The sequence below is a fragment of the Acartia tonsa genome, chromosome 14, assembly GCF_053477335.1.
Source record: "Acartia tonsa isolate MP-2025a chromosome 14, ASM5347733v1, whole genome shotgun sequence".
NCBI lineage: Eukaryota > Metazoa > Arthropoda > Copepoda > Calanoida > Acartiidae > Acartia > Acartia tonsa.
Genome location: NC_137273.1, coordinates 28,236,450 through 28,250,280, shown reverse-complemented (window position 1 = coordinate 28,250,280; position 13,831 = coordinate 28,236,450). Strand labels below are relative to the sequence as shown.

Sequence of the window (13,831 nt, the reverse complement as noted above, 5' to 3'; positions counted from 1 at the left end):
GACAGACATAATTCTACTTATTAGATTATAAATATCTACCTATCTATTAATTTTTGTATGTATCTGTCTATTATTCTATTTACCTATCAATATTTCTATCTATCTACCTATTTATCTACCATTCTATCTGTCAAGAGCAAAATTATAGGTGTACCTTAACAGAAAATATTAAGTTGATATCTAAAGGGTGTTTAAAAAAAAACCAATCGCTCACAATTTGAACCACCATAAGTACTTCAAATCTTGGAGATAGACCCCATAATGTTTAGAGTTTTTGATGGGGCATGTAAAAACCTTTCTTTAGACACCTTAAACAGGTTTCTACCTCAATCCTAGCCGATTTGGGATAAAAAAGGCAGACCCATCCAACATTGAGGCATGGCGGCTCTGTTTAAATCTAGTTCTTGATGTTTGTCAGGTGTTTCTTTTTGATGCCAAATTGGCTAGGATTATGTTAGAAACCTTGTTAAGGTGTCTATAGAAAGGTCTCTACATGCCCCATCAAAAACCCCAACCATTATGGGGTCTATCTACAAGATTTCAAGTACTTAAGACGGTTTGTTCTTTTTTTAAAGAGACAAATTTGTCTTAATTTTATTATAAAATATGCACTTTCGGCGTAGGGCAAATTTCTCTGCAAGGGCTAGGTTTCGAACTCTAGTGCTCTGGAAGGGTGAGTAGATTTAAAATTCAATATTGTTTTATTATTGTCATTGCTTGGGCATGAATTGTACTATTTTTTATTAGTTTTGGACCAAAACTGTAAGGTTTATATTGAAAAAAGTGAAGCGATTGGTTTTTTTTTAAACACCCTTTATCTATCATTCTTTCTTTCTTTTTATCTATCTACCTATCATTGATTCTAATTCTATTATTCTATCTATTTTACCTGAGGCCTGCTGCACTTTCTCTCTCTTTTCTTCTTCTCTCCTCCACTTTTCTCCTTTCCATCTCTTCTTGTTTGGCCATTTGTCGTAGCTCCATTCTAAAATAATACTCAGTTATGTGTCCTGTAAGATCTTAGAACAGTTTTCAGATAAGGGTAAATTATTAATATAAAACAATAGAGGGTGAAGGGGTTAAGTGTGTAAGTCCCCATCCCGTGGACCCTGGGCCGACTTTCAATTGGGTCTTTGAATGTCAGCTAATAGCGTCGATAATATTAACACAGCCAAGTCGCTACAAAAAAGCAGAAAGCATTTTGCTAGCAGACGAAAAAGGTCTTCAACACTGGATCTCTTTCTTTCTCTCTGTCTCTCTATGGCTAAGCTTTTCAAATATTTCAACTCCCACCTTATTAACCTTAGTAACAGCTAATTACCTGTGTTTTCTCTCCTCCTCCTCTCTCCGCCGTCGTCGGTCGTCTTCCTCTCTAAATTATAAATCAATAAATCAATTAAGTGGTCGTCATCCATGGCAATCAATTTAAAAGTCATTTTCCTCTCTAAATTATAAATCAATCAATTAAATAATCACATTTTCTCACAATACCAATCAATAAAATATTCGCTTTTTTTCTCTTTTATCAATTAATAAGTATAATAGTCATCTTCCTCTCTAAATAATCAATCAATCCATTAAATGGTCGAATTTCACTTTAAATAATCAATCAATCAATTTAAAAGTCATCTTCCTTTCTAAATCATCAATTAATCAATTAAATCATCCCTTTGTCTCGCAATATCAATCAACTGAACATTCACAATTTTCTCTAAATTATCAATCAATTAATATAATAGTCATCTTCCTCTCTAAATTATCAATCAATCAATTGAATAGTCGTCTTCCTCTCTAAATTATCAATTAATCAATTTATGTATCTACCTGGCATCTCTTCTTCTCCTCTCCCATTCTAAGTTCATCCGTCTCCATTCCTTCTCAGGTATTGGCCGCCCGTCCGTTGTCATCTAGGAAAAAAAACCCTCAAAAGTGCAGCCCATCATTAAGGGACTTTAGTAGTGCTTTAACACAACATACAGAGATGGTAATAAACTTATTCTTATAGAAGAAAACAATGATTATTTTACTCATTGTCGTTTAGACAGCAAAATAAAAGTATTACCATAGATAATCAAATCTGTCCCAGGAAATTCAACAGAATAAGATACTTTTTCATGTTCAGAATATTTTTGATGATTTCATTTCCCAAAGCAAAAGATTAACTTAGGAAATTCAATTATTTTTATAGCTGACTTATATGAACGTACTTTCAAATATAATGATGGCTATTTCTTACCAAACTGTGTACACTTTTTAACCATTTATATTGTCAGATTTTTCCTACAATGTTTTTCTATTAGTCTAAGTTAAGGATTGGGGATCTAGACTTTTTACATTCATTGACAGGCAAATTCTGTTGCTTCATTCACTAACCCATTAGCAAAAGGCACCTTTAACAAATTTATGATTTATACAAAAACAAAAATCATTGAATTTTTATGATAAAGCTTGTAAAACTTACACATGAGTACATAGTAATCATTTAGAACACCAATTGTATTATTTTTTAATTTCACCATTAATCACTTTTTCTATCTTTATTTTTGAATAAAAAATATATATTCACTAAGACTTATATTGATAACAGTCACTATTCATTAATCTAATTTTAACAGATATTTTTTCTTCTGAAATAAAAGTCATTATCAAAATATTTAATAAGAAATCATAAGCTGTAAATGTTTAATTTTTCTTTTAAAAGTATTATTTATTTTAGTTTTCAATTGTTATGTTATAGCTCGAGTTAGATAGGCTAAAATTAGATTTCATAAAAACTTATGCCTTTCTTGTACAGACATCCAAACTAAATAGAACGTCTACTAGTCCTAAAGCTAAAATAATGAAAATATGAAAAATGGTCAAGATGTGCGACCTTTCATGTAGACATACAATACATTTTGAAAAATTGGAATTTAAAAAGAATCATTCTAGGGATGTAAAAGAAGCTTGCAGGGTTCTTTTGAAAAGTGTGAGACACACACAAAAATTTTTTTAAGGCCAATGTTTTAAAGGTCCTTGGAGCCATATAATAAGTAGGCATAATTACTTTGTCATACTGTGTTGATTCTAGATAGTATCAATCAACATTTTCATGATCCTTTTCAAAATTAGTGTGGTCTTATATTTCAATTTAATGTGATTTCACTTTAAAATTCGTTATTTTTACTTGAAAAGCTAAACTTGATCCAACCATTATATGATATTTCAATTTAGTTTCTGTTAAAAATTATCACATTTGAAGTATTTAAAAAAATATTTTATGTCCTTCAAATCATAATTTTCAAAATATTTTTTTTTTTAGAGAAAAACGTATTCTGATGTAAAAAGGTATTTGACAGTGTACATCACGGGATTATAGTTGAATATTTGTACTTGTAACTTAATAACAACGACAATGAAGTTTTGCTCAAGACTAAACAAACTTTTGCTTAAGCATTATGCTTCAGGATTAGAGGGAAGTAATAGAATTATTTTAGAATGGTTGCACAAATAGAATTACAAGATACAAGATTACATGGTAATTAGTTGTGCCTGTTTTAAGGTCAATTCCTTACCCCTCTTAGGGGGGTGGGCCCGGGGGTGTTCTTTTGCACAGAAGAGGCGAAACTCATTAATGCACAGTTGGGACCTCAAGACAAAGTTCGTGCAATCAAATAGATGGGACATTAGTGCCATTGAATTGAACCAACTTTAAAGGTCTAGCACGGCCTATGTTTCAATCAGCTGTTTCCTGTGGTATTAATCAGGTTATCAGTTAATCAGTTTATATCATGTATACTGATTAGTCGAAAGCTACGTCTATTGTGTAAATCAAAAGTTGAGGAAAAATCGGAGGGAAAGGAAAATTTGTAAAATAAGGTTAAGGAGAATAGAAGTGGCAGTGGCAACTCTATGGAGGCAATTAATGCAGGGAGGGAGGGGATGGGGAATTCATTACACTAGTCCCCAAAGTTTTACAAAATTGTTTTATTATTCGTTGACTTAAAAACCTTGGGGACTTTTATTGAATTTTGATGGGTTGGTTCAACGTTTCAACTTCTCTTTGTAATCTTCAGTAGGGGTAATTTTGTGTATCAACAATGGGGATGTAAATCAATTTATCAGCTGTTGTCTTATCCCTTTAATTCCCTGCAATTAATGGCTGCTGGGATATTCAACAACAGAGAGAGTAAAAGTAGGGAAATTATTTGTTATTGGGTTATGCAACTAGATATTAGCATCGTAGCTACTCTGAAAATTATGTCGTCTGTCCGTCTTTACATTTTTGAGAGACGGCTGATTTCTTAGTAAAATATATAATTCTAGGCAATTAAGAGTCCTTTTTTCGGGCCAAAATTAATATTTTTTGTGTAATAGTTTGTTTTTTTAGATTTATTGTCATTTTCCTTCGTTAAAGACACTAGAAATTTAAGGTTTGCATTTTAATAAATACTGCGAAAATAATAATGCACTTTAAAACAGGTATAAAATGGATAATAAATTAATCTGCTCCTAAACATAATTTAAAATTAAACCTTTAGGTTGTTTATGTAAGATTTCGCATTTAAATAGGAGAAAATAAATAGTATTGCGGTTGCGCCCCTAGTATCTAGGAGCTCTGTATTCAAAGATAAGGAAAGCAGCCTCAAATCATCCCGGGAAATTTGTAAAGCTTTCATCAAATTTAGAACATCATCGGATCAGACAAAACCTTACCTCTTTATGTAAATGAACTAGCGGCTACGCCCCTAGAGGCCTCTAGGGGCGCTTGAGAATGGGGAGAGTCGAATTTGATAACCCAAATTCTTATTTTAGATTTAAAAAATAGTAAAAAAAATTATATTTTTTCTTTTTGGGAAGGTTGGGGGTGTCTCACCCTCCAAGAAAATAGTTATAAACCTTCCCGGGACCTATGAGAAGCTACCCTGTTAAGGAGAACCCGATCGGTTCAGCGGTTAGCGAGATGCTTCGGTACAAACAAAGACACAAACACACAAACATACAAACACATAGACACACAAACATCGTGTTACTTTAGTTAAGGGATTTAAATGTCAATGGACGAAAAAGCTTTCATGAAATGTTTATAATACTTTGGTAGGTTGGGAGAGGGGAGGGATTAAGAATTGTAAAGGTCACAAGAAAAGCTAACTGTCAAACACTTTGTTTATATCTAATTGCTGCTAATTTAGAGATTTAAATCACAACAAAAATATTTTAAATACAAGACACTGTCTATAGTTCAATTTAAAAAATTTACATCTTTTTGCAAGCGTTGAAAATAAAGAATATATGTCATTCGTTTATCTATAAATTTTTTTTCATTTTCAATATAAAAGGCGACAAAAATCAACTTTTCAGTCGAAGTTGCAAACACCGCTAAAAATTGTCAGAAAAAATGCGTTTTATGAGCATGACTTTAGTTGTTAGATAACTCACGTAGTTAACTATTTTATAAAAAAAAACCAGGGAGGTAGGGGTTTAATGATGCAATTTCACCAACGCTTTAAGAGATTAGTCCCTGCAGGGGCTTAAACTACATTTTTAAAAGAAGTATTACTAAATGTAGATGTTACGGGTCCAACTGTAGGTTCAAGTTATCATACTTTTTAATTTAAAAAAAGCCCACAAAACTACTTAAATTTTCTTTCAAAATAAGTAATTTAAAGAAAAAATAAATTATTGTTACTGTTCTGGTGGCTACGCCCTAGAATGTTTGAGGAAAGGGGGGTGATTCAACCCTTTCCCTCTTTTTGAGGGTCATTTTTTTTATGGCGATTTCTCTTTGGATCGAAGAAGACCGTCCTCTCAAAATAATTATAAACCTTTCCATGTCCTATGAGAAGCTACATTGTAAAGGAGAACCATAACGGTTCAGTGGTAAAAACATACAGCAATGCACAGAGATAGATAGACTCGCAGACATCCTGTTACTAATGTATAACGATAATACCTTGAATCCTGATAAAAATGACATTTTTATTTGTTTCACTTTTAGCATTGGTTTTTGTTACATAATTGAGTTTTTTAAGGAGTGTAGCTGCTATATCATTTACTAGCGGCTATGCCCCCTAAAAGCCTTTAGGGGCACTTAAGAAAGGGGGAGTTGAACTCGATAACCCAAATGTTTATTTTAGATTTAAAAAGAAAATGTAAAAAAAACACCTCCCCAATTTTCAACTTTAGTTATAAAAATAAAACAATAAAAATTTTAGGAGGGATTATTTTTTTCTAGGGGCTATTACTCCTTAGAGGGTGTTGTTACCCTTCCCCAAAATAGTTATAAACCTACCAAAGACATGCTACTTTATTATTAAAAAGTTGCTTAATGTGACGTAATAAACATGAGGGATTATCCATCTCATTTTTCGGGGATTTCTTTCCCACTCCTCCTCTCCAAATCCCTCCTTTGATGACGTCAGAATTTTTTTTGAGGTACTTTCTTCGTCTTCGAACGGATATATTAAAAACTTATAAAGGGAAAAAAAACATTCGTTCTATTCAAATCATATCCATAATACAAATATAACTTTATTATGTGTCCTTCATAACAATAGCAAATAAAAGCTTTCAAAAAAAATATTCAAAGAAAAAGATAAAGTTTTCTGAAAACCTTTTTTCTGCAAGAAATATTTTATAATAGCAGATTTAGAAATTCAACTTTAAAATTTTTTTTGGAAACCCCATAATTGTTGATTATTAAAATTATACAGTTCTTATAGGTTCTGTCTTAATTTTAGTAAAGAAATGAATCCATATCTTACTTTGTCTGTCCGTCAGTTAGTCCATAACGTTATAGGGTAAATGTGAATTACTTTTCTATAGATAGATAGATGGCTGAATTTTGTCGTGAAGATTCTCCTTAGCAATGGACAACTATTGGGCAACTTTCTTGGTCCGTTGGTCTGTCGTAATGATAATAACTTTTAAAAGGGGAAATATGATTTACTCAGCTGTTATGAGAGATAGTCGGCTATTTTCTGTAAATATAAAGCTGACTAAAGGGCATCTACTATATAACTTTCTTTAAATATCAATCTGTAATGATCTGAAGTACATAAAACATAAGAAAATGTAATTTTCTTAGTGGTTATTAGATATAGATGGCTTAATTTTGTTTTGAAGTTTAGGAGCTTCACTATTCAAGAACGTGATCATCCTTGCTAAAATATTTTTTGCTAAAACTTTCCCTAACCTATGATTTTGAAGTGAATACACTTTTGTGAATCCAGGGACAATAATACAGTTAGGTAAATAAACATGGAGTGGTATATTTGGGTGAAAAATTTATTTGAATTATAAGACGGAAATATTAACGAAGGTTTTTTTACAACTGTTTATTTAAGACATGGGATTTTTTTGGGGTTGATAATGTAAAAAGCCCCTCCCCTCCATCTTTAATTATTTTTGGGAGTGGAGTAAAACCTACATAATGACATACGAAATGTCCCCAATTCACCTGATTTGAAAAAAATATAAAAACCAAGGCTTTTACCATAACAATAAAAAAATCAAGGTAGGTTTCAGAGATTTTGGACATTTTTGCTGCTTACATTGAAAAGGATGAAAGAACAGAATTACATGAAAATTATAATAAATTTTCACTGCACAAAAATGAATGTGAGTTTATTTACCCTACTGGTTTATTCCCTTACAAAGTTGTGTTTATGATTCATGCAATCAGAAATAGGTTGGGGGACATTTATACAATTTTATAGAAAAAGTATTATTTTATAACTAGGGATTGTACGTCCGTCCGTATGAGGATTCCTATATTAGTTGGAAAGCGTATAATCGATTTGATTTGTGGAACATTGATACCTAGGACAATAAGGTAAATTATTTTATGAAAACTGTATCTATTTGTTGTTCTAAAAAAAATATAGATTTATTACCTAGATGGTCAAATAGACACATATTATATAAAAAAAAGTGAAAATAGAATAACCTTTACAGGAATTAAATCAATAGATCGAGTCTAACATTTAACTTAAAGATGAGAGGTATCAATACAGACGCATGTCAGACAAACCTTATATATATTGAAAAGCTATGCTTTAAATAATCTTTTTGCAATAATATTTTCAATGCAGCTTCGAAACCGATTAAAATCCGCTGGATTAGAACCTGTTTTCAACCATACTGAAAAATCATGTATGGAATTGTATTACAGACAATTTTCCACGAGTATTAAAATAAAAAATATAAGTTTAATATCAATTTTGTTAGGCCGGGCCTTCAGCCTCTCGGAGCTTACAAAACTGGTTTTAATCTTAAAATCTTTCATTTTGATATCCGTGGAAGGCTTTTTATAAATACGATAAATAACTGTTCTTTATAACTAATAAATTTTCAAAATGAATGTCCACGCTAGAATATAGAACAAGAATCCCAGGACTACAAATAAACTTCAACATTGTAGGAAACAGAGAAAATAATTGTTGAATTATTTTTAAAAGCGAAGCTTTTCTATAATTAGGGTCGGTCCGTCCGTAAATAAATAGCTTTTATTCGTTAATTTAGGCATGTTAGAATTGTTCTATTCATTTCAAACTTTGCATGATGATTCCTGTAGTAGTTGGGTACGATTTAGTAAGCGTAGCAACTCTTTAATCATTACCAGAATGTCCGTACGTCCATTTTAAACATGTTGATTTTTCTACTTTTTTAACAACAAATTTTTATGTGATCTAATTTTCCGTTTGATCTGATTTTTGGTATATCGATTCCTGGGACAACAAAGAACAATATTATAAGCGAAGCAACTCTATAATCCAGTCCTAAAAATGTAAGTATTTCCATAAACATTATCCTATATTAAGCAGTTTTTCAAAAAATTTACTTACAATTTAGACTAAGACGCCAAACAATAATTTTGGATATGTAATACGTGGATATTGTGATGGATTCTCGCATACACTGATAAAATATTTCTATTCGCTGGCTAATATAACGCTACCCCCATTTTCCCTCTCCTTAGCATGGAGTTACGCATTGACCATTATTTGAGGACTATATTAGGAACCTAAATTGACGATAAATCACCCTGTCACAATATCCGGATAATTTATATCCATTCGTAAACTGCTTATGTTTGATGCGAGGGAAAATGAGTCCTAATTTTGATCCAAACTATGCCAAAGACGTTAAAATTTGTATTTCCTGTTGCTATGGCAGATCAAATGGTTAGAGTATGGGTTAAGTGTAATTCAATAGAACTTAAAGATAAATGTTAAGATAACAAAGGGTTGGTTGTAATAGAGCAATTTTTTTTTAAACCTACTTATAAAATCTCTTATAGGCTAGATGCATAGTCACAAGTTTAATATAGAAATGTTACAATAATGTATTTCGGGAAATGAAAATGTAATTGATATAAATAATATTTCATATCTACAATTGGTAATTAATAGCATACAATTTTATATCAATTTCATGATTAAAAACAAGAATAGTTATAAGTTATGTAAAATAAAAAGTAGAAGGATGTCTGTCAATCTGTTTTTAAGATCCTTAAGACGACTATAGTTTTAATTAAACAATTTTGAAATTTTAAATCTTATTAAAGCTTTTCATCAATCAGGGTAATCAAGAGACCAACTTAAAGTGAAAGGCCTATATTATAAGGCCATGCATTAAAATAGTTTTTAAAGAAAAACATTTTCCCGTGGCGATATATCTTGGGATGGGTTAAGGTAACTTCCTTCCAAATAGTTATGAACCTTCCCTGGACCTATTGGAATCTTCACTGTAAGAAAGAAACATGTAGGTCCAGCATTTAGCAAGATATTAGGCTACAGACATTCATACTTACAGATAGACTACAGGTGGAGAGCGGGAAGTCAACCCTATACAATTTTAAATTCTAGTTTTAAAAAGGAAAAGGTCGAAAGAAAATTGTATGAGTTTTATTAGTAGGGTTGTGGTAATCTCTCCCCCTTCCAAAAACATGAAAATATAAATCTTCCCTAGATATTTGAGAAGCTACATTGTAAAGAAGAATTAAATCGGTTCAGCGGTTAGCGAGATCCTTCGGTGTACACAGACAGACAAATATCCTGTTACATTACCTCGTAAGGGCGGGATTCTCCTTCGATTTAAGTGATCATCTAGAGATTCCAGAGCATCATCCATGTGTAATGGAATGTGAACACCCAAGGATAATAGGTTAAGTAACATCCATCAGACAACCAACTCTTTGATTGCACGACTTTTGTCTGAGAAGTCCTAACTGTGCATGGTATTGAGTTGCGCCTGTTTATGGGCCAAGGCATTTCCCTACTCTTACTATTAATGTCGCGCATCTGACATAGCAGCAGTAGGAACCATTTTTAACGTCTTTACTTATGACGCGGTGTGATCCTGAGATTCGAACCTATCACCTCCCCGGTGACGAGCGGATGCGCTGCGTGTTGAGCCACGATCGCGGGTTAAAAAAAATTCTAGTAAATATGCCTTGAATGAATTCAGTTAAAGTTTAGGAAAATTTATTTTTGCTCCACTAGTCAAGTCATGAATATTTCTGTCCTATTCTTATGGAATTTATGTATCTACCCCTGAATAATCATTGGCCTAATATCTTATTCCCCTTTTGCCAAAAATCCCTTTACGTTAAACATAAAATTTATCATTTAAAAATTGCATTTACTCGCAAAGGATTGCATCTTAAAACTGCAACCAATCCTCTAGCCCATGTGGGGGCCTTAACCTTGTGGTAGTCCAATCCAGCTGTACAAGGCTTCGCAAAAAATGGTAATTTGATTTTACAATTTTTACAAGAAATCTTTAATATTTTTTTTAATTCATGCATTTTAACTGTTTTTTAGCATTTTTAACTGATAATAACTGACACTTTATAATTATAAAATAGATTAGCTTCTAAATAAAAAAATTACTACAAAAATAATAAAACAAAAATGTTTTGACTTATAGATGACATTATTAATAGAATTTAGCAAAAAGTAATTCAATAAAATAACAATATTTAATTTCCTCCTTCTTGTTTATTCAACTTAGTTTAACAAGTTTTCTTTAATTTTTAGTAGCGAAGCTACTCTATTATTCCAAATGTCCGTCCGTCTGTCAGTCTGTCCGTAATCAATGAATTGGGGGATACGTGATTTTCTCGGCTCTTATTCAAGATAGACAGATGAAATTTTTAGGGAAGATTCCTATGACATATGTCCATCTAATCTATACATTGTTTTGTCCATCTGTCTGTTATTTTGGGTGCTAGATCGATTCCTAGATTTTAAGTTTTCGTGATTTTCTCAATTTCTTTTTTAAAATAGAAAGCTGAATTTTTCAGGGATTAATTGATTTTACAATTAACATATGTTCACCAAGTTTTATCAAGATTTGTATATTAATTGGGGTGCTAGATCGATTCCTAGATTTTTAATTTTTAAAGATTTTTTCGATTCCTATTCAGGATTTATGGCTGAAATTATCAAGGAATAAATATACCCATATTTTACATATTTCCATCAAGTTTCATTTGTCCATTAATTGCGGTGCTGGATCGATTCCTAGACTTTTAATTTTTCGTGATTTTAAAGGTTTCGTTATTTTTCTATTTTATCAAGTTTAATGTTTATTGTATGACACTGCTCTATAGTACATTTTTCCCGATATCCATTCATAATTTTTGAGCTCTTTATGGATATTATTATGTTGGATAGTGTCTAACTTTTTATCTTTGTTACGTAACAAAAATCGAAGGATGAGAGGGGAGGTGGGAAAGGAAACCCCTAAAAAAGAGATGGATTTTTATTACGTCACAAAGATAAAAAGTTACACACTATTATTAGGTTCAAAACAATTGTTTGAACCATTAAATTAAGACTTAATAGAATTGACCAAATTTCTGAAACATTCAAAATCAAAAAAAAAGTGTCTATAAAACAATTTAGAATTTAACACATTAAATTTATTATTTTTTCGTACTTAGTACTATAATTAATTTGTGTTTTATGTTTATAGATGTCATCAGCAAATTGGCAAAAATTTTGTAAACTTTAAATCTCCTTCCATTATTCAATTTTGGACAACAAAAAAAACGGTGTAAAACGTGATGAAAACACATATCTCGTAAAGTTTGTTCATCGATTTTTTTTAAATGAAAGGATTAGTCTCCCATTTGTAGGCCCCGGCCTATGATATACTCGGGAACAATAAAAATGAAAATAATTCAATAATTTTTATTTTCCTATCTGCGGACATCTGTCTATAAAACCATACCTATACTATATTTGCTTACCTGTTTTGATTTGAGTAGCGCCGCCTTTTTGCCAGGTTGCTGAAAATACTGCCGTAAATGTCGATCTTGTACACTGAAATTAAGAAAATATTAATTATTTTTCAACATTTAAACATAACCAATTCAATTGTTCAATCAACAAAGATAAAATACGATAATTTGTTAATTTATCCAATACAAGCAGCTACCCCTTTAGAGGCCTCTAGGAACACTTGAAGGTGAAGGGTTGATTTCGACAACCCAATTTTTAAATCTAGATTTAAAAGAAAAAGTTTTTTTTTTAATTTTTGGAGGGGGGTTGTTTTTTTCTTGGGGCGATTTATCTTAACAGGGTACTACTTGTACCCTCCTCAAAATAATTATAAATCTTCCTAGGACCTATGAGAAGCTACCTTGTAAAGGAGAACAATATCGGTTCAGCGGTTAGCGGGATCCTTTGGTATAGACAGACTGAAATCCTTTTACTTTATTATAAGGATGATTTAAATATAAATTTCCACTACTTTACAAAAGGGGAGTATCCACGAACAAGAGCAAATGATTTTAAGCAACTTCCAGTAGTGATTTTAAATGTTTTTTTAGTGAATATGTTATGTTTAATATCGTTATACTGACTATTTTACCATGGATTTCTACAAATAAAACTTTGAAATGTTAGATATTTTTGACGAAATATCATTAAATGATTAGCGTATTTACATATTTGTGTTTAAAGATTTGATGTACATTCAAAAAAAATTTCTACCATAATAGTTTCATGCATAACTAAAGGACTTACGTACAAAGTTATTTAATATCAGTTACTATCAGGCGCTTACATTTAATAGCACCTGAATAAATTATGAACAGACAGACAATGTTACTTATAGAGTAGCTAAACTTCGCTGCCCTTTAAAAGAAAACTAACCTATTATAATCAGCAAGAAAGTCTCTGTTCCAATCTTTATAGAATTTTGATTGGCAGAAATCATTGCGCATCTTTTCAGACAGGCTCATCTTTATAGACATCTCTAGTACTACACCTTGGTAAAGAATCAAAATTTATCTTGAATTAAGTTAATAACTCCCTCAAACTACTACTGTAGCTTACAAGCATAGACGTCTAAGGGGAAGGTGTTAAACCCCCAACAAACTTTGTAACTTGTTATTAACCCGCCAAAATTAAAAAAATATATATTAGATTATAACATTTAAACCTGTGAAACCTTTCAATTTATCCCCCTTCAACAAATTCTTGGACGTCCTTTCTTACAAGGTTTCGTGTTTCTACAAATTTTTTTATTCTATAAATAAACTAAGTTTATGTATTTTTTAAAATTTAATCAACTTCCGTTTTTTTATCAAAGCTGTTATTAAATTGTATGATGTTTATTTTAGGTTTGATTAGGTTAAGTTAAGGGTCAATAATACCATAATTATGCAAATCTGTATCATATTTGCCATAATCATATGAGTTAGCTTGCTAAAATTCAGGTATCTAAAGGGATATTAGACAATGGACGATAAATTTATGTACTTATGAAGAGAAAACTTACCCTCTCTGTAGATTAAAATAATAGGTTGAAAAGTTTGAACACTATTAGTTTGAAATTA

At 31.3% G+C, this 13,831-nt stretch overlaps 1 protein-coding gene across 2 annotated transcripts in view; it reads right to left on the bottom strand.

Annotated features, from left to right (window-relative positions):
- The window catches only part of LOC145305942 (uncharacterized), a 46,712-nt gene extending 33,456 nt beyond the window's left edge, over nt 1–13,256 (bottom strand). For both annotated transcript variants that reach the window (XM_080147839.1, XM_080147840.1), the window contains exons 1-5: nt 13,146–13,256; nt 12,239–12,311; nt 1,825–1,907; nt 1,322–1,372; nt 890–985 (exon numbers count right to left, since the gene is read on the bottom strand). In XM_080147839.1, the coding sequence (XP_080003965.1) occupies nt 890–985; nt 1,322–1,372; nt 1,825–1,907; nt 12,239–12,311; nt 13,146–13,246 (404 nt within the window). In that variant the 5' untranslated portion in view covers nt 13,247–13,256. The remainder of the gene's footprint in view (nt 1–889; nt 986–1,321; nt 1,373–1,824; nt 1,908–12,238; nt 12,312–13,145) is intronic.
- Between the last annotated feature and the right edge of the window lie 575 nt (nt 13,257–13,831).